The 24,808-nt window shown below is 44.3% G+C and overlaps 1 protein-coding gene across 2 annotated transcripts in view; it reads right to left on the bottom strand.

Annotated features, from left to right (window-relative positions):
* Positions 1–18,148, bottom strand: part of nova2 (NOVA alternative splicing regulator 2) — a 77,165-nt gene extending 59,017 nt beyond the window's left edge. The window contains exons 1-3 of one of the 2 annotated variants that reach the window (XM_046389898.1): positions 17,104–18,141; positions 14,245–14,313; positions 85–228 (exon numbers count right to left, since the gene is read on the bottom strand). In XM_046389898.1, the coding sequence (XP_046245854.1) occupies positions 85–228; positions 14,245–14,313; positions 17,104–17,260 (370 nt within the window). In that variant the 5' untranslated portion in view covers positions 17,261–18,141. Of the gene's footprint in view, positions 1–84; positions 229–14,244; positions 14,314–17,103 lie in introns of both variants that reach the window. The other variant, XM_046389899.1, reaches the window with a different exon arrangement.
* Between the last annotated feature and the right edge of the window lie 6,660 nt (positions 18,149–24,808).

Genomic DNA, 24,808 nt, shown 5'->3' with positions numbered 1-24,808 from the left:
CATCCCTCCACCCATCCATTTATCCACCCAGTTCCTCCACCCATCCATCCATCCATCCGAAGCAGCAGCATGGTGCTGTCTTACCAGGATAGAAGTCTTTGGATTTTGACAGTTTGATGGTGGCTCCGGTCTCTTTCTGCAGCTGGACGATGGTCTGACCTCCCTTCCCGATGATCGAACCCGCCGCATAGCTGGGAATCAAAACCTTCAGGAAGTACTCGCCTTCCTCTGCAGCAGGAAACAGGAAACAGGAAGTCAGAGACAGCTACTGCAGTGAATGTTTTTACATCAACTAGAGCTGAAAAAGAAAAAGATTTCAACAAGTTACAACAACATTATTAGTCTGTTTGAACCTTTGCCCTCATGCCTGCCTTGTTTCACTTTTCCTGCATTCAAGACAATTTCACTCAATTTTCCAAATGTTGTTGGAGTTAGCAAAATGCATGAAAAAAAAATTCCCATCCAATGCAGAGATCATCTTGTTGGAATGAGTGTAAACTGTGAAGTGGAAGCAAAGTGTTTGTCAGTAATCACAGTCTGACAGAACAGATGCGATGTGCCGCATCACTACGCCAAAGCAGAATAATTTGTCTCTCAATCCGTCCCCCCCCCCAACCAACCATCCAAGACTTCCCAAAGCTGCATAAATCCGTCCAATCACATCAAATGATGACTGATATCCATGACAACTAATTATTTCCATAATCAGATGATTCCCTGTCGGCGTTATCTCTCCCCTTTCTCTGCACATCCATTCGCGCGAGCCTCTAAACGCTCTCTCCAGATTGGTCTGATCTAATTTGAGCGTCAGGCCCGAGGAATCTGGTCCTCGTCACCGCCTTGGCGTGAGGGGAGGGAGCTGAGGAATATGCTGCTCGTGGGGGTTTTTTTTATTAAAGCTAATCAGATTCACGCTTGTGGATGCTGCGCCTCGCAAATGCATAACACCACATGCCCGCCATCACACACACACACACACACTCATTAACATGTGCAGATCAGCTCACATAAACAAACACAAAGCAGACCAGATTCACGTGTTTTTATCCCGCTAACATGGAGCTGCACCTACCCTGAAGAACGAGGTGTAAACTCTGGATGTGAAAGGACGACTTCGTCTGTTACGTGTGCTTCGTTTGTTTCAGCACTGAGCTCAGCTAATTGCCCTGATGGGATGAAGCTGCCTTTGGGGTGTCTTCACAAGCTGAAGCTGAAGTCCGACAGACGGTGAAATACGTCCATCTAATCAGCCTGTTGGAGGAAAACGAGCTGACTGGCCTCTCCTTCCTTTTTTCATTTAATGTTTGGTCAAATCCAAAGTCCACTTGGCCCTCATCTCATTTCACCTTCTTCTCCACCTTCAGGATGATCAGACACGATTCAGTGATCTGCTCATGCAAACTGAGCACTGGTTCTTTGTCTCGGTTGTTATTTGTTCACAAGGCTCTGAAAGGTTAAGCATCTTCATCTCCCTTTGCATACTGGTTAAATATTTCTGATGGTCATTAATTGATCTTGAGCGTCATAAGGACATCACACACAAACGTGTTCTCCAGTGGCTTGTTGTTGTCAGAGAAAAAGTTGTATTAGCATGTGAACTGAATTACAGGTGTGACTGACTTAATAAGGTCTGACATTTTCAAGTTAATGCTCATCATTTTTGTAATTTACCAGCCTCTCGTCTGGGGAACAAACTCGACATTCATGCTTCAGTTTTTGAAAAATTGCGAAATGGAGAAAACCGAAAGGTCGTTTTAATCATTCAGACACGGCGGCTTCACTCAGTGACACGCTGACGTGAAGCAGGACCGGGACTGAACCCGTGACCTTTTGGTTGGAGCCTGCTGCCTCTCAATGCAGTGAGGTTGAGAGACAGAACTGACTGAGCCTCACAGGCCACTGTAGTTCTCTTCCTCTGACAGTTTGCTTTTGAAACTGCTGCCAACTGGATTGTCAGAATACCAGAATTTTAAACGTTTTTTTTTTTTTTTACAGTCTTTTAAGTCAACAACCTGCACAGTGTTGACAAAGCAAGAGACAGTGAACGCACACCGTTTGTATTAATGTTACAATCTGTGCAGCCTTGGGTTGAAGATCTGATTGCAAATCCGCTTTCAAATTGTGGATTAAAGTCATCCCAAAAACTGATAACTGATACATAAACAAAGTTATATGTGGCACCTTTTTAAATAAAATGTTTAAATATCAAAATATAAATATCAATAATATCAAACTTTGATCAAAACTAAACTCCATTCACCTCCACTGTATTTGGTAGCATCAGCAACTTTGTCACATGTTGTTTCCTCACAAATGAACCCTTATAAAATTCAATTTGACTGCATTTTGAGAAGAACTACTTGTGAAGTGTCCCAACACTAAAGGAATCCACAGCCTCTACACGTTCATGTCTGCGGTAACGTATTGAAAAAGGTAGACTTTATCCTTACACTGAATTCTACAAAGAAACGCTTCTTCTTCGAGGTTGTGAGTCTCTTCCCTGTGCTTCCCTCCCTGGCAGCATTCTTCATATTTGATAATCCAGGACACATAATCTCAGGAGGCAGATTAAAATAGGATTATTATTACAGGGGCACACTTTCTCACAAGGGCGAGGCACCTTGTAACACTGCTCTTCTCTGTCTGCTACCCAGGCGAACAAACGGAGACAAAAAATTACACAATCCTGCTTTGATTGTGGGGTGGAGAGCCCGGTACAACCGCAGAGGATTGGTGATCCTGTGTAGTTACACTGGGAATTATTAAATGACTTTTAACGGCTATAACTTCCATTAAATCACACTTCGGTTGCAACAAAGTGGGACTGAGGTGTGACACCTCGCTGTGCTAAATGAATTTAATTAGTGAAAGGCCATACATGCCCACATGTGTGTTTGTGTCTGTGTGTGTTCAGTTATTCTGGATAATCAGACCTCTGCTCAGGTTGACGAGTGCACTCGTTTAGCAGAGGGACGCTGCCAGTCTGCACACATGAAAGAATCATAAAGAAGTCGCTCTGCTTCAAGAAATACAACAGAACTACCTGAAGAGGGAGGGAGATGTTAATAAAGCGAAATGAAAGGTGTCGGTACACACCTACAGAGTCCTGAGGAGACAAGTGAAAAACACCTGTGCAGGTGGAACATGTGTGTGCATAGGCTTTAAACGCACATCAGCTTGTGAAGGTCTGCTGAAACTTCCTTGCAGATCACTGGTGGTGTCAGCAGATCTCTTAAACTGATGATTGTGAGGATTGTTGTGCCCACGCAGGCCTTTTTATTTATTTTGGATGATTAGATTAGACATCTTCTGTGTGTGTGTGTGTGTGTGTGTGTGTGTGTGTGTGTGTGTGTGTGTGTAAACTGGGCTAGACTGGGTGTAGACGGTCCAACCCAAGGCAGAAACAGAAAGTAAGGACTCAGAAAGTTTCCCAGTCGTAATTCTGGTGTGTGTGCTGATGCAAACACCACTTACAAGTTGGAAAATGCATTTGCTGCAGCTAAGTCACGATATTTACATTATTGATTTATCGTACACGTCTCATCATGCATATCTGACTTATTGATATAATATGTGTACATGACCCTGATCGCTCTCCGTGACCTCGACATGACGCCAGAATAACCAGCAGGTTTTTCCTGCCCTTATGAGACCAGGATGCAGCATGTAAGCATTTTGGCTGCGTGGTTTTAATTTGTTCATGTTTTATTTATTTAGGATATTTTAATATTTTTTCCACATTCCAATTCCAATATCAGATTATAAAGAAAATAAAGATAAAGTTAAATGTTCTTTGAAAGGAATTGTTTTGCTGTTATGTTATCTTTCTATCGATGACTTAAAATGGATGTTATGGTGAAGTTAATGTGACAGGCTTAGGCATAAATAAGAATGACTGCAGCAGTGACTCCACTGTAATTCTGAGTAGGTGTTCACACTGGGAAGTGGATGATGGCGACGCAGCTCAATGAAAGGAATATAATCTGCCTGTACAGTTAATTAGCATTGGTGTTGTGCACTGATTTCTTGTAGAGCAACTGAAAAAACTCTGACCATCACTGGGAGACACTGAGAACTTTTCTTAACGTCAGGCAACTCCTCATGTTCTTAACAGATGGGTGTGGTTTCTTTGAAATACTGAAAATCTCATCCCACAAAACTTATCGTCCCCTTTTCTGTTTCTACCGAACATTTGTTGTCTGTGCTCCAAACTGTCCAAGTTTGTTAAGGGCTTGTTGTAGTACAATGTACAGAGTGTGAAACACTGGGTGGGCTCTGTTCTCATCTCCGAGTGTTCAGCCAAGTGAAAGCATGAGCGCACAGACAGGAAACCTGACACTCCCCTGTCCTTCCTCAGCTCTGCTAGCGATGAAACACAAACTGCAGGGGAGAGAAAAACCAAACCCACCTCAGGTTGCCCACTTTTTAATTCGTCAGAGAAGGTTTAGCCTCGTGCGTTAATCAGAAAACTCTGAAGTGCCTTCGAGGGCGAGTCCTAATGGATTTCTTCAGAATAAAATCACCCGCATGATCTTCGTTATCACACCTTTTTGCTCTCCTCTTCCTCCTCCTCTTTAGGTCCTACCTTTACTAACTGACACACTTTTAAAGCTGCAGACAGAAATACTGAAAGCCAAAAGAAAGATCGTTATTTTTGAAAGATCAGCTGCTGTAAAATAACAACCTGATCTAACAAGCTAATCTGTTTAACTTTCAATATTAGCAACTTTAATAAGTTTTATAATATTAGCTTGACCCAACACCTCAAGCTTTCTACAATGGATTTTAATTTTCATTTCCTTATTTTGAATCAGTCTCCCAATTATTTTCATGATAAATTTGGTTTAAAATTTCATTAATTTGCTTCTTTTGTCTAACCAGAACCCAAAGACTTCATTTACTGTCATAAATGGTGAAGAAAAACAGTAAATCCTGATGCTGAAGAAGCTGGAACCAGCAAATGTTTGACACTTTTGCTTTAAAAGTGGCTGAAATTGATCAATTTTAAAAATAGCTGGCAAATAATTTCCTTCCAATCAGCTAATCAGTTAATGAACCAGTCACTGTAGCTCTACTGGATCTCAGCTGAACATTAGCTGAGGGAAGCTGTAATTTGGTTGTGATTCACAGATGTTTGCTGAATGCACTTCACCTCTTTTTTCAGTTATTTTTAGAGGTTCCCCTGCAAAGCTTGTATTTTGGATGGATGTGGCATATTTTGGGGCCCAGCCCGGGGCAATGCGAGTCAAACGTCAGCTGCAGTGCTGCATGTCACCAACCTCTTACAGTCTCCTGACGAGAAACATTTCTTCATTTCAGAACAGGCTCCTAATGTGCGAAGCGCCTCTTCCATCTTTATATTTTCATTTTAGCAACAACAGCCTTATCAAGGGGGCCTCAGGAAAGCTGGCTATCCTTAATTAGCTGCACGGGAACAACAATGATGTAACGTTTGTTGTGTTGATAAAGTTTTCTGATGTGAACACCACAGCAGTTTTTTAAGCGTGAATAAATGTCACATGGTTGGGGCCTAAAAACGTCTCCTGTCTCCTGTTCATTACCTGTCCCTACTCCTCACCTCCTCTTCCTCTTTCCTCTCCTCCCCCCTCCCCTCCCCTCTCCTTCTATGCTTTCTTTCCGTTCATGTCCTCCTGTCGTTTCCTCTCCTCTCATTCCTAGTCACCTTCCACTTTCTCCTCCTCTCTTGTCCTCACTGTGCTGCAGTGACCCACTTTGAGTACGACGCCTTGGACTGACCTGCTTTAGATAGAGGCTAGCTAATTATAACCAGCCTGTATTAATAAGGCAGGGGAATTGGTAAATACGAAACACACACACACACACACAAAGACACACACACACACACACACACATGCACGCACATACATACAAATACAAAAGCGTGTGTGCGGTGAAAAAAAAAAACAGATTCGAGCGCACACGCTCACAAACACCTCTTCCACAAACAGTGCGTTTCCGACTTCTCATAAACAACACACCTACACACCTTGGCAACATGACTCATCATGTATATGAGAGGATGTAATGAGTGACTCATGTTCATCACTTGCATCTGTTGCATGGTAACACTTCAAAATGTTACCATGGCGAGCATTAAAAAATGTATTTCTGTACGCAGCACAGATCCTGTCCTGGAACAAGACATCCAGCTATTCAGGTTCCACTCACAAACAACTCCATGTATCCTATCGGCATAATTTAACTAACTGAAGGAAAATATTTTTTGGAACACTTATGTGCTATATATCCCTAAAACAGAAGAAGTAGGATGGAGTGAGAACAGATGTTTGTGCACAACAAGCCTGTGAACATTAAACTCTTCTGTACCATTAAGGGGCCCTGCAGAGCTCCAGCATTGGGTTTGTTCACAGGCTTACATAACACAGATTGAATTACACTTTGGAAATAAGCTTTTAGCAGGTTTGATAACTGCCATGACTCAAGTTTTATAAATATGAGCTAACTTCTGAAATCTGTGCTGCACTATCTGCCTCTTCCTCCCACACTGCACTATGCTGTATACAGGGAACATTTATCAACATTCCTCATGTTTTATCGGGTTTATCTGCTCTTCTTAAAAGCCGCTGACACATAACGGTCCACAGAGTGACGCGACTTTCTGCTCAGCTCGTTTCTTCCGGTTTCAAAAGCCAAACATTAAAAAGCCTTTTGTACACATTAGCAGAGTTGAAAACCAGCTTTGTACTTAAGGATGTGATGTTCTTTAAACTTTACCGAAAGTGCTTCATGAATCAAAAATGAATCAATGCAATCTTTCCCATCAAAAGTGAGTTTTGAAAGTCTGACATGAATTCTGCGGCAACAAAAAAATAAATGTGAAGTTGTAACTCAGGGAGCCACACTGTTACTGAAGAATTAAGAAACAAGCTTACACAATAAAACAGTTAACAAATCTAAATAAATTTAACTGCACTAAATAAATCTGCTTACTTATTGCAGATATCTTGTGCACTATTTTGCCTCAGTTGTGACCCCACAAACGTCACGGTGGACAACACAAAGGTTAAATCCTAATTTTGTGAAATTATCCTGCTGCTCATATCACTCCAGTCCCCTGTGGATCTTGCCCACAAAGACAAAGTTGGGTTAAATTTTACCACAGTTTCTGAAAAGCCAAGCCACATTCATCTACCTGTCACCGTTGCAAATCCTAATTATGTGTAATTATACCCCACACTCGCTTCAACATGTCATCCCACGTCCCAGGAGTGCAGGTGATCCTCGTGCTCGTCAATCTACCCAAGCATAATAAGCAGCCGGAGGCTCTGCCAGCCTGGTCTGACCCATCAGCGTCAACACTAAGCTCAGAATCTGTTAGAGGTCACGTAACGCTCACCCACGCGATAACCTCCTCTCGCTGCTCAGCCAATTAAAAAGTGATGGTAAAAAAACATCTCCGCTTGTGGGCGTTTCAGCAAAACATTCTTGGGGTGGCCTGAAATAATTCACTCTTTGGAAAGGAAGAAATGACGAAGAGAAACGGTTCTGGCATAATGCTTTCAGAGAAATTAAATTTAGTTTAACGGTCATTCAGCAACAAATGCTCGTCCGTCCACTGAAAACATCGGAGGTCAAACCTTGTCACCTGCTGAGGTTCACAGCCGCTCAGGCTGCTTTTTAGTGGCAGAATCTGATATTCCCTGCACTATCAATATGAAGCATCATCAAGGATCCAGCATCTCAGCCCTGCTGTGTGCAGCGACTCGTTCATGCTGACAACGTAATGAGCACGTAAACTTTCAGACCAAATAAGAACAAGAAAAACACAATAATTACAGATGTGGTGATTGTTACTGATTATTCCTTAGAGTGCTTTGTGGGATTCCCAAAAGGATGCAAGACGCTTTAGGACGCAACGATGACCTTAATGTCATATAGAGAACAGCAGGCTGTCGCACGAGGTATGTGCACGTTCAAACATAGCTGTGTTTGAACGCAGTGTGGAAGTTAAGGCCTCAGTGTGCTTCAGACAAATGTTTGTCTGATCGTCAGCCTAAAAGCCCCTTTCCAACAGTGGAAATGCCCGGGGGATGTGTCTGACCATTTTTGTAACTTCCCGTAAAAGACCATCAAACTGCCATATTGTGCAGCCACTGGCTTAGACGTGAATTTCTGCAGGGTTGCTTTAGAAGAAACACCTGCATGTGCTCTGATTCATCGCCACGCTGATTCACATTCACATACTGTAAGACCTCAACAGCTAAAAGAGTTCACTGCTGTACTCAGTTACCTCTGATAGATGCTAATAACATCCCCGCAGCTTCATGTTTATTTTTCATTAGGACAAAGATGATGGAGGGAATAATCTGCTTCACGAACCGCTAAAAAATAAAGAAATGAAACATGTGGGACAGAAAACCACTGGCTACTACATAATGGTATGTGTGTGTGTGTGTGTGTGTGGATGGTGTGTTTGCAGCTGAGTAACTACAGGGTTCCCTACTGGTTGCTGTGATGAGGGTCTTTGTTTTCACTGCTCTAAGCAACACAAACACACACACACTCACACAAATCCCTGCAGTTACAACACACACAGGAAGTACACACATTTCCTTTTGCAAGTCAGAAAAAAAACAACACAAAAAAAAATGCCACTTTTTCTGTGTATCTGTATTGTAAAGTGTGTGTGTCGGTGTGTGAGACTGTGACCAACCCACCACTCCCAGAAACCAGCAGCACAAGCAGCAAAGTAAGACTCCAGTGGCCCGGAGCAGCTGCTGTCCGCCCTGCTTTTTGAATGGAAAATGTCTTCATGAGTTTATCAAACTGTGTGTGTGTGTGTGTGTGTGTGGATGTTCATCTTTCAGCCTCTGTGGGTCAAGAAAAGGGAACTTGTGATCAGAGGGGGTTTGGAGACGCAGAGGTCGTCGACAATAAATAATAAATGGTCGTCCACCACAACATGGCTGGATGAGTAAACAGTCCAATCTGTTGCTAAGGCCCCTGTGGACCCGCCAGGCCCAGAATAGGCTCTCCATGCTGGGGGATTGGAGGCTCAAATCCTGGGATCTGGTGTCCACAGGCCTGCAGTGGTGGGCTTTGGGTGGGGGGGGCTGAAGATCACAAATCCTACTGTGCACACTGTCACATACGATCATTTTTCATTGTGCATTTCACCATGACAGACGCACCTACAGTCACATTTTGATCCTGGAGGACCCCGAGTGCACTGACTGTTTTAATATTGCATGTACAGTCATTTCATCCATACCATCAATGGACTTTAGACACAGGCTGATGTGAGACTTCGCAGCCAGACTTCTGTCCCATTCACTCCGATCGTTTGTTCCTGACCGCGGATGTTACAGACCACTTCTAGCATGTAGTCCAGACTTCAGAGAACCGCGGTAACATAAGTAACTACTCTGTAAGCTGGAAAGACATCCAGAGACTGGGAGTGTGGACTAAATGTAATTGTGTCAGTGAAATACACACCACATTGGCCTGACACGGGGTTTTGTGCAGCTTCAAGACTAAATTGCTCTGATGACATCACGGGGTGATTTCTCAAAGTAAAGCAAATACTTAAAACAGCATTTAATATTGTCAGTTTACCAACATATCGAGTCTCATCAAATCAACCTGTCATCATACATCTGAGGAATTGGATATGTTTAAATTTATATTATCATTGGTCACGTTAAAAATGATCCTGTGTTGCAGTGAGCAGCTCACGATGGTCTGCAAACATTCAAGACTGATATCAGAGATCAGCTCTAAATACGGTCAATCGGCAGTTTAATCCCCAAAATATCACAATCCTCCTTTACAAACTAAAATGGGTCAGATGCACCCGAGCGGTCCAGACCAGAATCATCAGATGTGAGCCCCACATTAGGGGGAGAGTCTGAAGTGCAGCAGTGTGAAAACATCCTCGGCGGAGGAAGGGGGGCTCGGGTACAGAGGCTCTGACCTCTGGGGACTTGGAAAATATTCATCTCTCCTAAGCAGGGAGAGTTAAGGGGGGGGCTTTGTCTAACACACCCCCCTCCACTCCTCTGCTCTTTTGTTGGGAGGTAGCATTCACACACACACACACACACATGTAAAGCTCTGACCAGCTGTCTGCGTTCTGAAAGATGGCCGCCGTCACTCATAAACACAGCGAGCTCGCAGAGGAAGGCGAGCAGGAGGAAATATCTCTAAACTTTATCGTTCTCTCTTCTGCAGCACCTGAACGCTTGCCTCCACCTCCCATTCAGTTCGGATTCGACATTTTAGGAGGTGATTTTGAGTGTTTCAGTATCACCAAATCTCAGATGAGTGAGTTCTTCGAAAAGAGCTTTTTTTTCCCTCCTGAAGGTATCGAGATGACTCATAACACCAGCCGCAGCTAATATTGTGTTTTGTTTTCTTGCCAGCAGTAATTTTCTTCGTGAGGAGGTTTTTAAAATGGAGGACATTTCCATTTAAAATCAAAACTCTTTTATTTGAAAATAGAAAATCAGAATAAATTTGGGATTTCTAAAACATGCTTTACAGGCCCGGTCATCTAACGAACGCCGAAATGTAGAATCCGATTAAAAAAACAAAAAAACAAGAGCAATACCCCCATCTATTCATCATAATTAGAAACCCAACGGAGTGATCTGAAAGAAGAATCTCCTGATACAGAAATTAAATAGACCTTTACAGGGAACCAATCAAATGCCTCCATACAGAAACAATCCCGATCATCAGGGCGTCTGCGTAGAAATCGAAGCAGACATGCTGGCTACGCTGACAAAGATAACTGAAGCAGCCGCCTCCTTTCTCTCCCTTCACTGTGTGTGTGTGTGTGTGTGGAAAGCAGTGTGTATTGTTCATGGACCAAGGCTATTTCAGAAAAGGGGGCCCTTCCAGTCGTCCTTGCTGCATCGGCCCTTTCATCGCTCTCTTATCCATATTCATCGCCGCTCCGCTCTCCTCACCTATCAGCGACTGGCTAGCTGTGACCGGCGTCTCGCTCCACCAATCGAGCACCTCCCTTTGTGGGAATATTCCCACCTCTCATCCCCTTCACCCCACCCTGTACAATGGCTTCTTTTTTTTCACTTTGACGCAGTGGCTTGAAAAAAAAAAGGGGGGGAAGAGGAGAGGGTGGAAGAGGAGAAGGAGTGTGCCAACTACCACTGGCAGAGTCCTGCCGACGGCGGCCGCGAATCGATCGACGCCATCGGAAACGAGTGCCGAGCGAGCGTTGTCAATGGCAGCCTGCAATTGATGACGGGGGTGGGTGGAGGACGGAATGACGGGAGGACGAGGGTGAAGGGAGACGGGAGGAGGGGGGCAGTCGTGATGGTTTGAAGTAGAGGATGATTAGCATGGATGAGGAGGAGAGGAAGATGGAGAGAATGGAAGAGAGGGAGCAGCCGAGAAGCGCTTGATCGCGGATGAACAAAACAGGCGTGTCGCAGAGGAGAACGCCATGTTCTACGAGCCGCTGAGGACGAAGCCTTACAACTAACTTTGCTTTTATTAAAAAACAGCCTAAGTGTGATTTAATCAAACATCTCAGCAGTTCCAACAACATGCACTTTCCTTGAGTATCATCTTATTTCTATGCATGCTGGCTCACACTGCTAGGACTGAACCCGCTCCACATGCATGCTGTCTATATTTGAGTATTCAGAGCCAAATGTGGGGCCTCTTCCTCCTCAGCCCGGAGAGCCGATCAATGAGAGAGGAAGACAGCTTTGTATGGACGACCCAGAAAAAGATGCTCCGCTCAGCTCCAGGAGCCACAGAAAACACTCGGATCAATAGCATCAAAGGCCCTGTCTCACACCGCCAAGGCTCGATACGCAGCACGCAGTGTGTGTGTGTGCATGTGTGTGTGCACGTGCGTCCATCTGCAGAGCAATACATCATTTATGCACCTCTTCATCTCGTTAAACTTTGTCTCTGATTTTTGCAACCAAAGTCAGGCAGAAAACATAAAAACAACTATACAAAACACGCACACACACACACACACACACACACACACACACACTTTCAGCATATTACTAGTCCCCTAACGTCACTTGGCAAGGGCATTTAAGCCCCCTCCTCCTCCTTCCCAAAATTGGCTTGCCACTCCATCCATTTACTAAATGAATGTATTATATCTTACAGACAGGAGAAGAGAAGAGAAGAGAAGAGAAGAGAAGAGAAGAGAAGAGAAGAGAAGAGAAGAGAAGAGAAGAGAGGAGAAGAGAGGAGAAGAGAAGAGAAGATGCCCCTCATATCCATCATATAAAACGATGAAAGGTTGGTACGTGCAGGTCAGCAAACTTTTCCCTGACTGTTAAACCTGTGGGCGTCTCCACTCACATGTTCATTTTCTGACCACCTACATGAAAACCAAAAAAAAAAAAAAATCCAATTTATTTTGTTTTGCGCTTACATAAGACTTCTTAATGGCTTATACAAGCAGGTTTTTTTCCCCTGAAAGCTGCATTTGTTTTGAAAGGACTGAGTCTGAGTCGTTCCTATAGGCTGCTGTCAGCTCTTAGAGCATCAGCGCCCTTAACAAACATCAGTTCGTTCAGAGTTTTAGCCTCACGTGGTCTGTGTGCTTTTTGTTTTCCACCAACAAGAGACAAAAATGTCTGAAAATAGTACATTCTGATTATTTCATTAAAAGTGCTAAAATTGACACGTATCATATTATCATGACAAAACATTGTAAATGCCTGCACTCCTATTTAAAGGCATTTCTGCACTGGAGCTACTGCTGTCATTTGTTTTTAGATATTTATCATTCTTGATAAATAAAGTGATTGATTATTTTATTTAGCTGATTTAAGGACATCTAATAAAGCTGTAGCCTCAGATATCCTCATATACTGACTCATTCTCACCACTCGAACCCTTCAGTTGTCCCAGAAGACTAAATTGTATTCAGATGTTCTTTATTGCTGTCAAATATGCACCCTTCATGAGTATTTTTTTTCCTCCAAATGACTGTCATCTTATTTAAAATAAACATAAAATAATGAACGAATAAATTAGGAAATTACTGGAAGATTGTTACTCAAGTCCAGCTTTGAAACTGATCCAAGTTTAAACTTCCAAATCCTAATCAAATATTAACAATGACCTCATTAAACGTCTCTGATCGTATATGTACACGATCAGAGGGAAATCTGAATTCCTTTAATGTGTTGGAGAACCCTGCTGGGTCTGGGTGAGGGGCGTGTGTGTGTGCGGGTGGGGGTGGGTGGGTGCAGTGATAAGAATGGGTTTGGGTTGGTGGATTCAGGGGCTGGTGGGGGAGGAGGGCAGCAAACAGCAGCTTCTGCAGCTACTCATTGATCTTTTCTTCTTGGAGACCTTCAGCTTTTTATAAGACGTGGCTGTGATTTATGACCCTCAGCGGTTACAGCGGTCCCACATCATCCCGTTCCTACCGTCTGACAGCTGACCAGCTCTCGCTCTATCATCGCTTCCCATTTTCCTCACACACACAAACACACACGCACACGCATTTGGCTAAAGCCTGGACACAAACCAGCCGGAAACTCAGTGGAAAAAGCCATCTTTTCTTCTTGAATTAAGTGTCTATTCTCATTCACACAGATCTGCGTGACATGAATGGAAAACACTTTGCATTGTACTTTACATCTGGATGTGTTTATAAAGCTGCAGCTGCTGGGCAAAATAATAAAAAAATAAAACATGACTGAAAAATAATCATTTTCTGCTCCGATGAAGAGAAACATTTCAGATTTAAAAACACACTTGTGACAGTCTGCAGTCATGTGATTTTTACTCAGCAGCAGCCATCATATCTCACAGTCAGAGCGCAATCAGAGAATGAACATTTCGAAAGCACATCAGCAGTCATAACCAAACGCTTTGATGGCGTGACTAGCATGAGGTCAAAGGTCATCAGGACTCATCTGTGCAGTAATGTTGGGTATCATGACAAAAGAAACACAGAGTTTGTATAAAAAGCATGGACATGGATGTCATGGAACTGATAACATACAATATAAACAATATCAGCATGCATTATCCTGGATCATGAGTAGAACATGAGGGTGTTAGATGTTACTTCAAATCCTATTTAAATGTCAGGCCCTGCAGCAGTCAGACCTCATTGAAATGCCCTGAATTTGGCCTCAAGAGGACACAACATGTGTCATGTGTTGTCACTGCTGAATCAGTCCTGCATTAGAGAAGATTACAGTAAAGATTATAAAACAGGTAGAAGATCAAAATCAAAGTCTCTCTTACCATGAGTCTCAGTTTCTTGGTGAGGGAATACAATGCCTTCAGTTTCAAATAGGGGCTGCAGGAAGGCCACTACAGAGAGAGGAAGCACAGGGGTGGGGAGTGTGTGGCGTAAACTAATCATACAGAGAAACAACCATTATCATGACCTCTTAGCAGCACTTTGACTTCTGTAACTTTAACTTTAACTTAACTGCAGCCTGAGCGCAGCTTGGAAATATAAATACAAAAACATTATCTCAGAGAAAATGTATATGCGGCTTCTGATGAAAAGCAATTTGGGTAAAATCAGCCGTCTGCGTCGAGGGCCAGAAATACAAACAGTTGTTGCATTGTGTTAATAGCAAAATAAAATAACCACTTAGGCTAATTTCATGTGTGTCATCTCATTAATTAAAGCTGCAAATATCAGGCACAATAGAGACCATCAAGACCAAATTCTTCCACCATGTAACCGGAACAAAAATACATTTTTCTTTAAAAAAATAAAATTTAAAAAAAATAACAGAACTAAATTAACTGTCAGTGCAAAATTTCCATAAAAGACCTGCAAGCTGAGCTCTGATTCCTTCTTTGTTGTTTATCTTCAGGGGCTGCAGTGAAGTGTGTGTGTGTGTGTGTGTGTGTGAGAGCGACTTGTTCATTTCCAACCAAATGTCATGCGGTCGTCAGCCTGATGCTGCCGGCTGAGGGAGTGTTGAGCTGGCGGCACGGCAGCCATCCTCCCTGCCTCAGTAAAAGCCTGGTCGGCCGTGCTCGTCATCATCATCATCATCCCAACCTTTTCATTTGTCTAAATGGACGAGCTGCCTGGCTGTTATGCAGGCAGGAGGATGGTCCCCCGAGGGGGCAGCGTGAAGGGGCCTTTAGTGCTCCGAGTGCTGCATTGATCTGCAGTTAAACAACGCTCACTAACCTGCAGCTCAGCCCTCCTCAGCCGGACCCTCTCCCTCTCTCTGTCTCATTATTACTCCTGAAGACAGCTGTCATGTTCCCTGATGGGGCCTGCAGAAACTGTTAAAAATGACTGTCCTGTTCTGTTCCGTCACTGCTGGAAAAGGCCAAAAATCTACAAAAAGATAAAAACCCATCGATCCTCAGCACTCTCTGCGGGTTACGCATTAAAGGCTCGTCTTTTAAATTGTGTTGCCTGTCGTTGTGCACTAAAAGGGTCAGGCCACTCAAACTCTGCAGGTCTGAGACTGAGCATATTAATAATGACAGGTGTGATCCGATGGAGGTTCCTCTCTGATCAAACCTGTGGCGGATTCAGTTTTCTTTTGCATGTTTTTCTCATAATTTGACTGCTTTAAAAAATAATCTCAGATTTCACTTTAAATTCTGAAATTGGTCATTAACCACATTGCATTAATTTGTGTTTCTGCAGAAAGTTTTATGCAACACACAGTCTACACACAGTTTCAGGCTTTTCTGCCCTGACAGGAAACATGTTTGAGGTAAAACTTAATGATTGTTTTTTTTTTTTCCACATTGGAAATGAATTTACACACATCCGGCATTATATAACAGCTGCATGCAACTTCATTAATGTCTGCACTTTTAATCGTAGCATTATCTTAGCATTAAAGGTGCAGGTCACCTAAAAATGCAGCTTCATTGTTTTTTGTTTTGTTTAATTTTAATATTTTGATGGCCTTCTTGAATTTAAAGGTTGACTCTCTGAACATTTCAGCCACTTTCTCATCTTGCCACTGACACCTTTTCTCTTTGTCTCCTGAACAACATTATCACGTGTTCACAGTGACAGTCAGATTTAACGGTCTGCACTAACACAGCGTGTCTAAGGGAGTCTTGTACACTCACAATCTTTAGCTGCACATAAAATCTTCTCTATCTTCTCTTCAACACTTCGGTGTTGTGTAAATAACACATTTAAAAGTGTAGTGTGTGTGTGTGTGTGTCCAAATGTCCATGATGGGGTGCATGGCCAGGATCGGCTACTGATGGTTGTAATGTCGGATGATGGGAATGCTTGGCGCATGACAGCATGTAAACAAAAACCAAATATGGTGATCGCCATGGTGACATATCCATATTTCATCCAACCAGAGAATAATGAAAAAACATGATTGGACAATTTAGAGGAAAAATAAAATCTCTCCCTCCTGTAGCTGCAGCTTATTGAAGTCGGGACAGCAAAGCATGATAAAAATATACAGGCACTGACATGCTGCAATAACACAGAGACACTGTCGCATTCTGAGCTGCTCTGGATTCCCCTTGTTCTCCTGTTCCCTCTGGCTCGCCACGGGCCTGCTGTCAGTACGAGTCCGCTTGTTTATCCGCTTGTGTAATTGTACACAAAGCGGCGATGGTGGCTGATGTGTGAGATTAATCACAAGGTCATCCGTCGACGGGATGAGGGCCATCACGCACCAGCCTGATCTGGCTTTCACTTGTTTACATCCTTATTTTGGCTCCAGCATGGCCGCTGTGGCAGCGCGTAAATCTTAAAGACGCAATAAAACCACCCAGTTCGGCTGATCTAAACAGGCTAAAACAGCCAGGATGTGCGCGAAAGGAACCGGCGGCTTCCCTCCAAATCCCCCCCTCAGTCCCTCTCATTGTTTCCTTTCCATCCAACGCGGCGGCCCGCGATTCTTTTACTGCCGATGGAAAACGACTGTCGCTCATTGGAAAGCGGCTAAAAAAAGAAAAAAAAATCATGCCCTCTTTATTTATATCACTGCGTGGCTGACGCATAAATCTATGAATCTGGGGCTGCCGCTGTGTACGTCAAGAATCAGATCAACCTGCTCTCCTTTCTCTCTGCCTGCCTCAGGACGAAGCAACATTCACCGAAACCCGAACAGCTCCCCGCATCCCCATCGCTGCTCTTACCTCCCGTGTTTGTGCGTTTGGTGCTGCTGGCCTCCGTCGGAGTCTCCAGGGGTCTTTTACGTGAGTCCGGGGGATCGGACTCCATGTGTGGTTGTTGATTGTGATGGTGAGGATTTGAGAAAATCCCGTTTTGCTGTACTGCTCCGCCGGCCATCATTTTCGAGCTTTCTCTTGGATGCTTGGGCTGCGTTTGCGTTTAAATCCCCCCTTTTCCCTTTTTTTTTACGCAGCGTAGCCGTGCAGATGAGTCCTTAGAGAAGGCGAAAGCGATTTAGGAATTGGAGAAATACGCCTGTTTCTTACGGACGGGGAAGGTTAGCTGCGCGTTTCTCCGTGGTGCGCCGTGCGTACAGAGATGCTGCGCAGGGACAGAAAGAGAGAAACGCTGGAGCGGCGGATGATCGGCTCAGAGCGGGAGAAAAAAAAATATCCGAGACCTGTGCAGATGGAGTATGATCTAGGCTACTAAAAACGTGCAAATGGAGCGTCAATCTTCCATCAACCTTCTGATATGCGGGCTACGATATGTGTGTCATTCCGCTGCAACCGGATAAAAGAGCGTACTCATGTCAGGCAGCGCAGGATGGTGGCGCTCCTCTGCAACAGCCAGCGAAACGGAACAATAAATAAAACAAAACAAAAACACAAAGAGGCGAAATCAACCGAAAAAGAAATGAAGGTCGGTGAAGCAATAACAATAGAAAAAAATCCGGTTCGTTACTGGTAGGCTATTGTAATTTCTTTCTTCCTTCTTATCCTGTCCTGGCTCCGGTCATGAAGACACCCGGGGGTGACGGGGTGTTTGCGGAGGAAGGAGCTGGAGGAACACGCAGAGAAAGAGACGTTTTTTCCTGCTCGGTCTCTCGGTGAAGATGCTGCAGTCTTGCGTTCAGAGCATCCCTTCTCTGACTGGCTGCGAGAGGGAGCGCAGGGGAGCGGCTGACGTCACACGGCCCGCGATGCTTCAGGGACACCCAGTAAAACTTGCTTTTCCGTTTGTTTGATTGTAAAAGTGTGACTTGTCTGACTGCTTTTGTGTTGCTTTTTTAGATGGAAATATGTTGTAGAGAGATGAGCAGTAGAAAAGGCACGCCATTGGTTTACATTAAAGGACATTATATCCCTTCAGTGGTCTTTAATTATCTCGTGACCCAAACACTATGACGTGTAAAATACTTGCTCAAAAGTCTAATGAAAAGAAAAAAACAAATAAGAACAAAACAGGCGAAATGTTGACGAGTTTCATCTCTTGAGCTCAATTCAAACATTTAACCCCGGCCGTGTCGTGCTGTAGTTAGTTGCACACACGTGCAGCCACTCGCAGGCTTCTTGTTTTTCCCGTGCCGTGAATGCATCATGAGAGAGAAAGCGAGAAAACGAGAAGGAGAGAGAGCGACGCCTCCGTCGGGACGCGATTGGCCGAGGCTGCTTTTCTCCGGCAAACGAAAAGGACACGGCGCTCGGTGGAGTCACATGACGGAGAGGAAAGGATGCGGCGGCGGGTTTTTACTCCGTTACTGCCGCGGCAAATGCAATTATGGTTGGACGGCAGCCCGAAGGTCCCGCTGCGGCTGCTTGAAGGTCTGTAGCGCTGCCTGTGAGCAGGCCAAAGGAGCCTCAGACACACCTGGACATCTGCAGGAGGAGAGGTCGCCCTCGCTTCTCTGGCTAAACTAAATATTAAAAGCCAGCATGTGAATCAAACTGGTGAGAGTCAGTGAAGATGATATTTTCATTTAAGTAGAGCGCACAAATTAGGTATTAAAAATATAATTCATTTGTATTTATATTGGTGGTTGTTTGCGTTATTGTAATCCCCACAATCTCAGATTCGACAGATTTTTGTTGGCAAAGCACCTGACCAACCTGGATGACCCTCAGGCCAGACTGCAGGCCTGCTCAGCCTCCTCTACCTGAACCCTCACACCCCCCGCCCCCCCCCCCCCCCAGATTTGACAGGTTTGGTAGTTTTGCGTGATCAGAATGCGGTCCTGACACTGAAAACATCCGCTGTAACGCAGGAAACACGAAGCGTGAGCCTGCCTCACCTGCCCCCTCAGCTGCTGCTGTGTGACCCACCTGTGTGTGCTGCGCCTGACATCTCTGCGTCGCTCTGCCTGGATCTGAAGAGGGATCCTCCAGCACTGCGAGCTGTCTGAGAGAGCTATACCCGCCTCAGTCTCTCTTTCTCCCTCTCTCTCTTTCACACACACAAACACACACACACTCACACATTTGGCATATTCTCACACACACTCCGAGAGACACGCAAATACCTTCTACTCCCTCTCTCCTCCTCTGACCAGTGCCATACAGATGCGGTGTGCCCTCAATGCCTGCTGTAGATTGTAGTCAAGGTGACATTGTGCTGTTCTGTGCTGTGCTGTGCGCGTGCACACACACACACACACACACACAGAGAGAGAGCAGCACAGAGCAGCTCTTTCACACTGTTTCACACCGCCATGAGAGCCAGTCTCTTGCTCTGGATATACGTGGCAAATCCGAGGCAGATGGATCCCGAGCTGCAGTCTGAAACAGATTCTGCACCACAAATAGCAGGCGCCGCTCAGAGGGACAAAAGGCCTGGACGCCTGCACCTAATTGCACGAGCTGCTCTGCACAGTCTGCACAGTGTAGCACCGCTTCAGCTGGACACATGCATTTATACATTTGGAGAAGAGACAAAATGTGTTGAAAGCTGAACTGCGAGGGTCCCACGCTGCCAGACGGTCCACGCGGCTGCTGCAGCATATGGAAAAAGTGAAGTAGCCCCATGAGCAGTAAAGCACAGCAGCATTCTTGAGCTTTTTATTAGGCTGGAGCTATGAGCAGATGTTAGCGAGATGCTTTTGGTTCTGCAAACTCCGGTTCAACTTTGGACACTGACCCTCAAACACTTAAAGCAGCTTTCAGAGTCGCTGCAAGTCGTTCTGAACACCACATGTAATTTGGAAGAACCGGCGTTAAATTAATAACTCAGTTTTTCCCAGTATGTCATAATCCAAATGCTGAAGCTTCAGTTTTATCCAGCAGCAAATGTTATTCAGAGTCCCAAAAGAGTTTTTTCTCTCATGCAATCAGTTAGGAAGAGGAGATTTTTCACTGATGGTTTTGTCAGTTTGGAAACAAAGTCTGGAATTCCCAGTTACGTGACTAAAAATGTTTGGTAGTGACTCAAAAGCAAAAGGGAAGAAGAGCGGAGACGCGAGCCAGCTGCAGTGTCTTAGAAGGTTCTTAGATTTAACCAGCGGCTCAAGACGACACAAACATCTAAGTGAACATCTCATTCCATCAGCTCATTTGCAACTCCATAGTTTCCCATAAAGGAATTTGTTAAAATGGCTGCACCTTTCAATAACTCGTATAAAGACTGTGTAAAGTGTGGACAAACACGTTTTGTCGGAGAACAAGGTCACCGTCAGCAGATGTGCCCTGCTCACACCTGGTTTCCCTGCACAGTTTAGTCCTGTTACGGTGTTCACCAGCACTGGGTCAAGGCTGACTGCAGCTAAACGGATGTGTGGGACGTAAAATCGGCTGTGTGGCTCACACTGGTTGGACCTCTGCAGCCCCCTGCTGGCGGCGCAGGAGAAGAGCAGTCTGTAGTGTGTAACAACCTTCGTTTGGATTTCACTGGTGCAGTTTATGTTTTATGGCCTCTTATCATTCATACACGGGAAAATAAATCATTTCTAACAGCTATCTCATCTCAGACATACTGGTTTTGGCACGAATGTTTGCTGACATCCATAAAAAATGCAGTATAATTATGTTTTGTAGGCTCCATTTTAATGTCTTTTTGTGCCTACAGAATTAAAAAAAAAAGGTTAATAACACATTTTCATGAATTTCTAATGCATATTATAAAGATAGTTTGGCACTGGAATAAAAATGAATAAAGGATCACTGCAAAGCTCAATATACAACCCTGATTTCAAAACAGAACGCTGTGCTAAACCTAAAAAACAAAACAGTGTGGCCATTTGCTAATCCTCTTTGACATACACTCAGCTGAAAACAGTACAAAGACAATAATGCTTTTACTTCATCCACGTCTTCGGTTTTCGGCAACATGTTTCAAGCCAGCTTGGACAGACAGACAGAAAACAAAAAGAGAGAATTAAGAATCACTTTATTGGCAGTATAATATCTTTACATACACACACTGAATTTGTCTTCTGTATTTAACTCACCCTTAGTTGAACACACACATGCAACACCCAGCAAATTACATGCAGTGAAACACACACACGCACAGGAGTAGTGGGCTGCATCAAACACCCAGGGGGCATATTGGGGGTTAAGTGCCTTGCTCAAGGACATTAATCACCCCCCACACCAAAGTTTTTCTGCCCGTCCGGTGGGGGAATCGAACCAGCAACCCTCCAATCACAAGCTGCTTGTCCAACCTCTCGGCCACGGCTGCCCCGTGGGAAAAAACTGGGAAAGTTGTGTCCTGCTCTAAGAAACACCAGCTTGGAATATTTGAAGTCCTCAGTCCAGTCTCCCCCTCCGCTTCTGCATGATTGTCCTCCCACTCATTCGGTTTTATCCCAGAAATCAATAGACAGTCGATGCCGGAGAGGAGGCTGGACCACTCTGTGAGATTGGACGGAGACGGACGCGATGTGTCCTTCGTAATTTTTGTTGTCCCTGACCTCACTCACGGCAACACGGCAAGATTTACGACTGAAACCAACACGACCTGACTGAGGAAAGTGGATTACGACAGTATGTTATTTATAAAGACTTCATTATTATTCCAATCAGCTCGTGTGTATTTTTAGAAGCTGCTGTAGCAATGCAGCGTGCCAGCTGTCTTTACCACAACGCCGTCCTTATCCTTGATGTTATCCAGGGAGGAGGCCTAGTCACAATTACATTCATCTTTCAACATCTCCTAACTGATTGCTTAATTAAAAAACATTTCTCTCCCACCGTTGGTAGCGTCTGATCATACAAATTGTTTTGTTTTTCTGCACCTTCAGGTCTCCAGTTGAGTGCTTTTCACTGTGTGCTGCTCGTGCCTGACAGGTGAAAACCTGGATAAAACCCAAAACACTGATGACTGGAAGGACAAACGCTCCAAATGCTGTTGAAATTTGTGTGTGAATGTGTGTGCTAACTGTGGACAGACGGTGGGGGGTCGTCTGGGTGAAAAACCCGTCACTCCACCGCCGATGGTGGAGGTTTAGGAGCTTTTGCATAAATCCACACCTTCTCTGTGCACCGGCTTTAAAATGCTGCTGTTTGGGTCTCTGCACGCACACATGCACACACACGTGCACACACACACATGCGCACGCGCACACACACGTGAAAGAGGTGGCTTTCTAATTTGTGCTTCTCTATCATTCTGTGATTCTGCAGATCCTCACTTTGACCGTCGACCTTTTGTACTGTTGACGTTTTAATCATCTTGAAGCTCACAGTTTCACTCATTTTTTTACTTCTCTAAATCATAAATGTGATGCTCAAGTGCGTGTAAGTGTGACACAGCGGGAAAAAGAGAGAGCAGGGGTGACAAAAAGAGGGAGAAAGACGAGTCACATCTGCTTCTAAATCATTTGAGCTTTCAATGTGAATTTCTTTCTTCTTGTGATCACCTAACGTGAGCAAAGACGAACAGGAGTCTGGGTCGTTTAACTTGATTAATAATTATGGTTGGAAATGAAGACAGCCGTTATTTCACAGCGAGACTGGAAAGACATATTTTAAAAAATGACTTTTCCATCTCGTCTCCAGAGAGCAGCTGATGAAGAGGAGCAGCACATGTGTCTGGCCAGCTGCCATCATCGCAGTCATTGTTCTGCTGCTGCAGCAGACCGACACACATCTGGCCAAGAGTGCTCGCCTCCCTGTGTTTTTGATATCACTCCCTTTGTTCCATCGCTCTGAAATCAGGCCTGTGCTGACACTCGAGCCGCATTCAGGATCGGGTTTTGATAGAAGCCTTTTAGATGCATCACAAATCTCCCAGATGCGCAGCATTTTGGAAACCCATTAGGGAATTGGCTGCGCATGGAAAATAAACGTCTCTGTGCACAGTGAGACTCAAAAGGCAGGTATCTGGAAAAGTCTCACATTCCTGGTGCGGTGAAGTTGATTAAGAAGTTAGTGACAGGATCAGTCAAGACGACCACTGCTCGCGCATGTGCTGATGATATGTACATGATTGCTGCTAGTTGGACATAAGTGTTCAGGCTTTAATGATCAGGGCAGCAAATGCAGGCTGACGAGGTAACGTCATCACAGCACAACACAGCTGGCCTGCAGTATTACAGCATTTTTCTTCACGTTTTAAAGGCTTTTACACTTTTATTGAGACGGATTTACCGCCGGTGCAGCTTTTAAAGTGGACCTGACGCATCATCCAGTCACGACAGACTGAAGCAGCAAGCCCACCGGTGACATTATATTCCAGTGCTGTAATGTTGCTGATGTTAGCTGAAGAACCTCTGCTGTGCCTCTGCTTCCACTGTCTGTCCCCTGGATGGCTTGTGCTGTGTTTCAAATGAAACTGAATCCAAACTGAGTGCGCATTAAGCGGTGAGTTAACATGAAGTGGTTATTATGGTGTGCCTACACTGGGTGGCGCTCTTGTCCACATGTCAGTGCGTCGCGTGTCCAAACGGCACAACTGAGTGCAACTCCTGACTTGCATGAGTCCGAAAGTTCCCAGCAGATCGAGGTCTTGGTGGTTCATTGCATCAGCGCGTGTTTGCTTCTCTAACAGGATTCGCCTTCAGTGTACACTGAATGTATTTAGTGTCCACTTCAACCAGAACATGTGGCCTTGTCCCTCAAAAATCCCATCACTCTTTATGTTTCATTACTGCACGTGAGAGTTAAAGTGCTGCAGATCATTCAGGAGCAGAGAGATAAAACAAAGCACAGGATGAATCTCTATTCTGACATTTAACAGGAAAACACCTTATTTTTAAGACAGTGCTTTACAAGCATATAACCATTCTATAAGTTTACCTCCCTGAGATCTTATGTTTAAGAACATAAGATGCGTCCATCAGCATAATGTCTGGTGCAAGAATATGTTGTTATTTGGGAGTTCATTTTTCATTTTAAATGACAGTTTGATCAACCAAACAGTATCATCCAGCTGTTAGTCTCAGCATCTGGATTACAGCTGGATTAATCACCAGTTCACACTGGATTTTGGTAAACTATCTGCTATCGCTTATCTGAGAGCAGTCAGATTACAATCACCGTCTGCTGTGATCCCCTTACATAAATGCTGTTCACAAAGTTCAGCAATAAAGCCTGTCGGCCATCTTGAGGAGGGAAGGCAAACACGCTGGTCACATAGACGATATTCTTTTACTATAGCAGTTTGTTTGTTCAGCATCGGTCCAGTCTGGGTACCGTGAGAAAGTCCTTTCTTATTGGTTCTTCACAGAAACAAACAACACACACACACACACACACACACACACACATTGTCCTGTATGTTCTCCACTCACACACTACTGTCAGAGTTGTCATGTCAGGCACATTTCTGAAGGTTTAGTGCGTTGGTGATGAAAAGCGGGACGATCTGAACACTTTTCTGATTAGTTCGTTTGTGGCCATCATTTTCTGATTTTTCTCTCATTCATGAAACCTTTCCTCTTGGTATTTCTGCACGACTCTCTGTGTTCTGTTTAGTCAGCATTAATTTTAGCTACACACACACAAGTTCATATCA

Source organism: Scatophagus argus, chromosome 5 (genome assembly GCF_020382885.2).
Source record: "Scatophagus argus isolate fScaArg1 chromosome 5, fScaArg1.pri, whole genome shotgun sequence".
Lineage (NCBI taxonomy): Eukaryota > Metazoa > Chordata > Actinopteri > Scatophagidae > Scatophagus > Scatophagus argus.
This window is presented reverse-complemented; position numbering and strand designations above follow the sequence as displayed.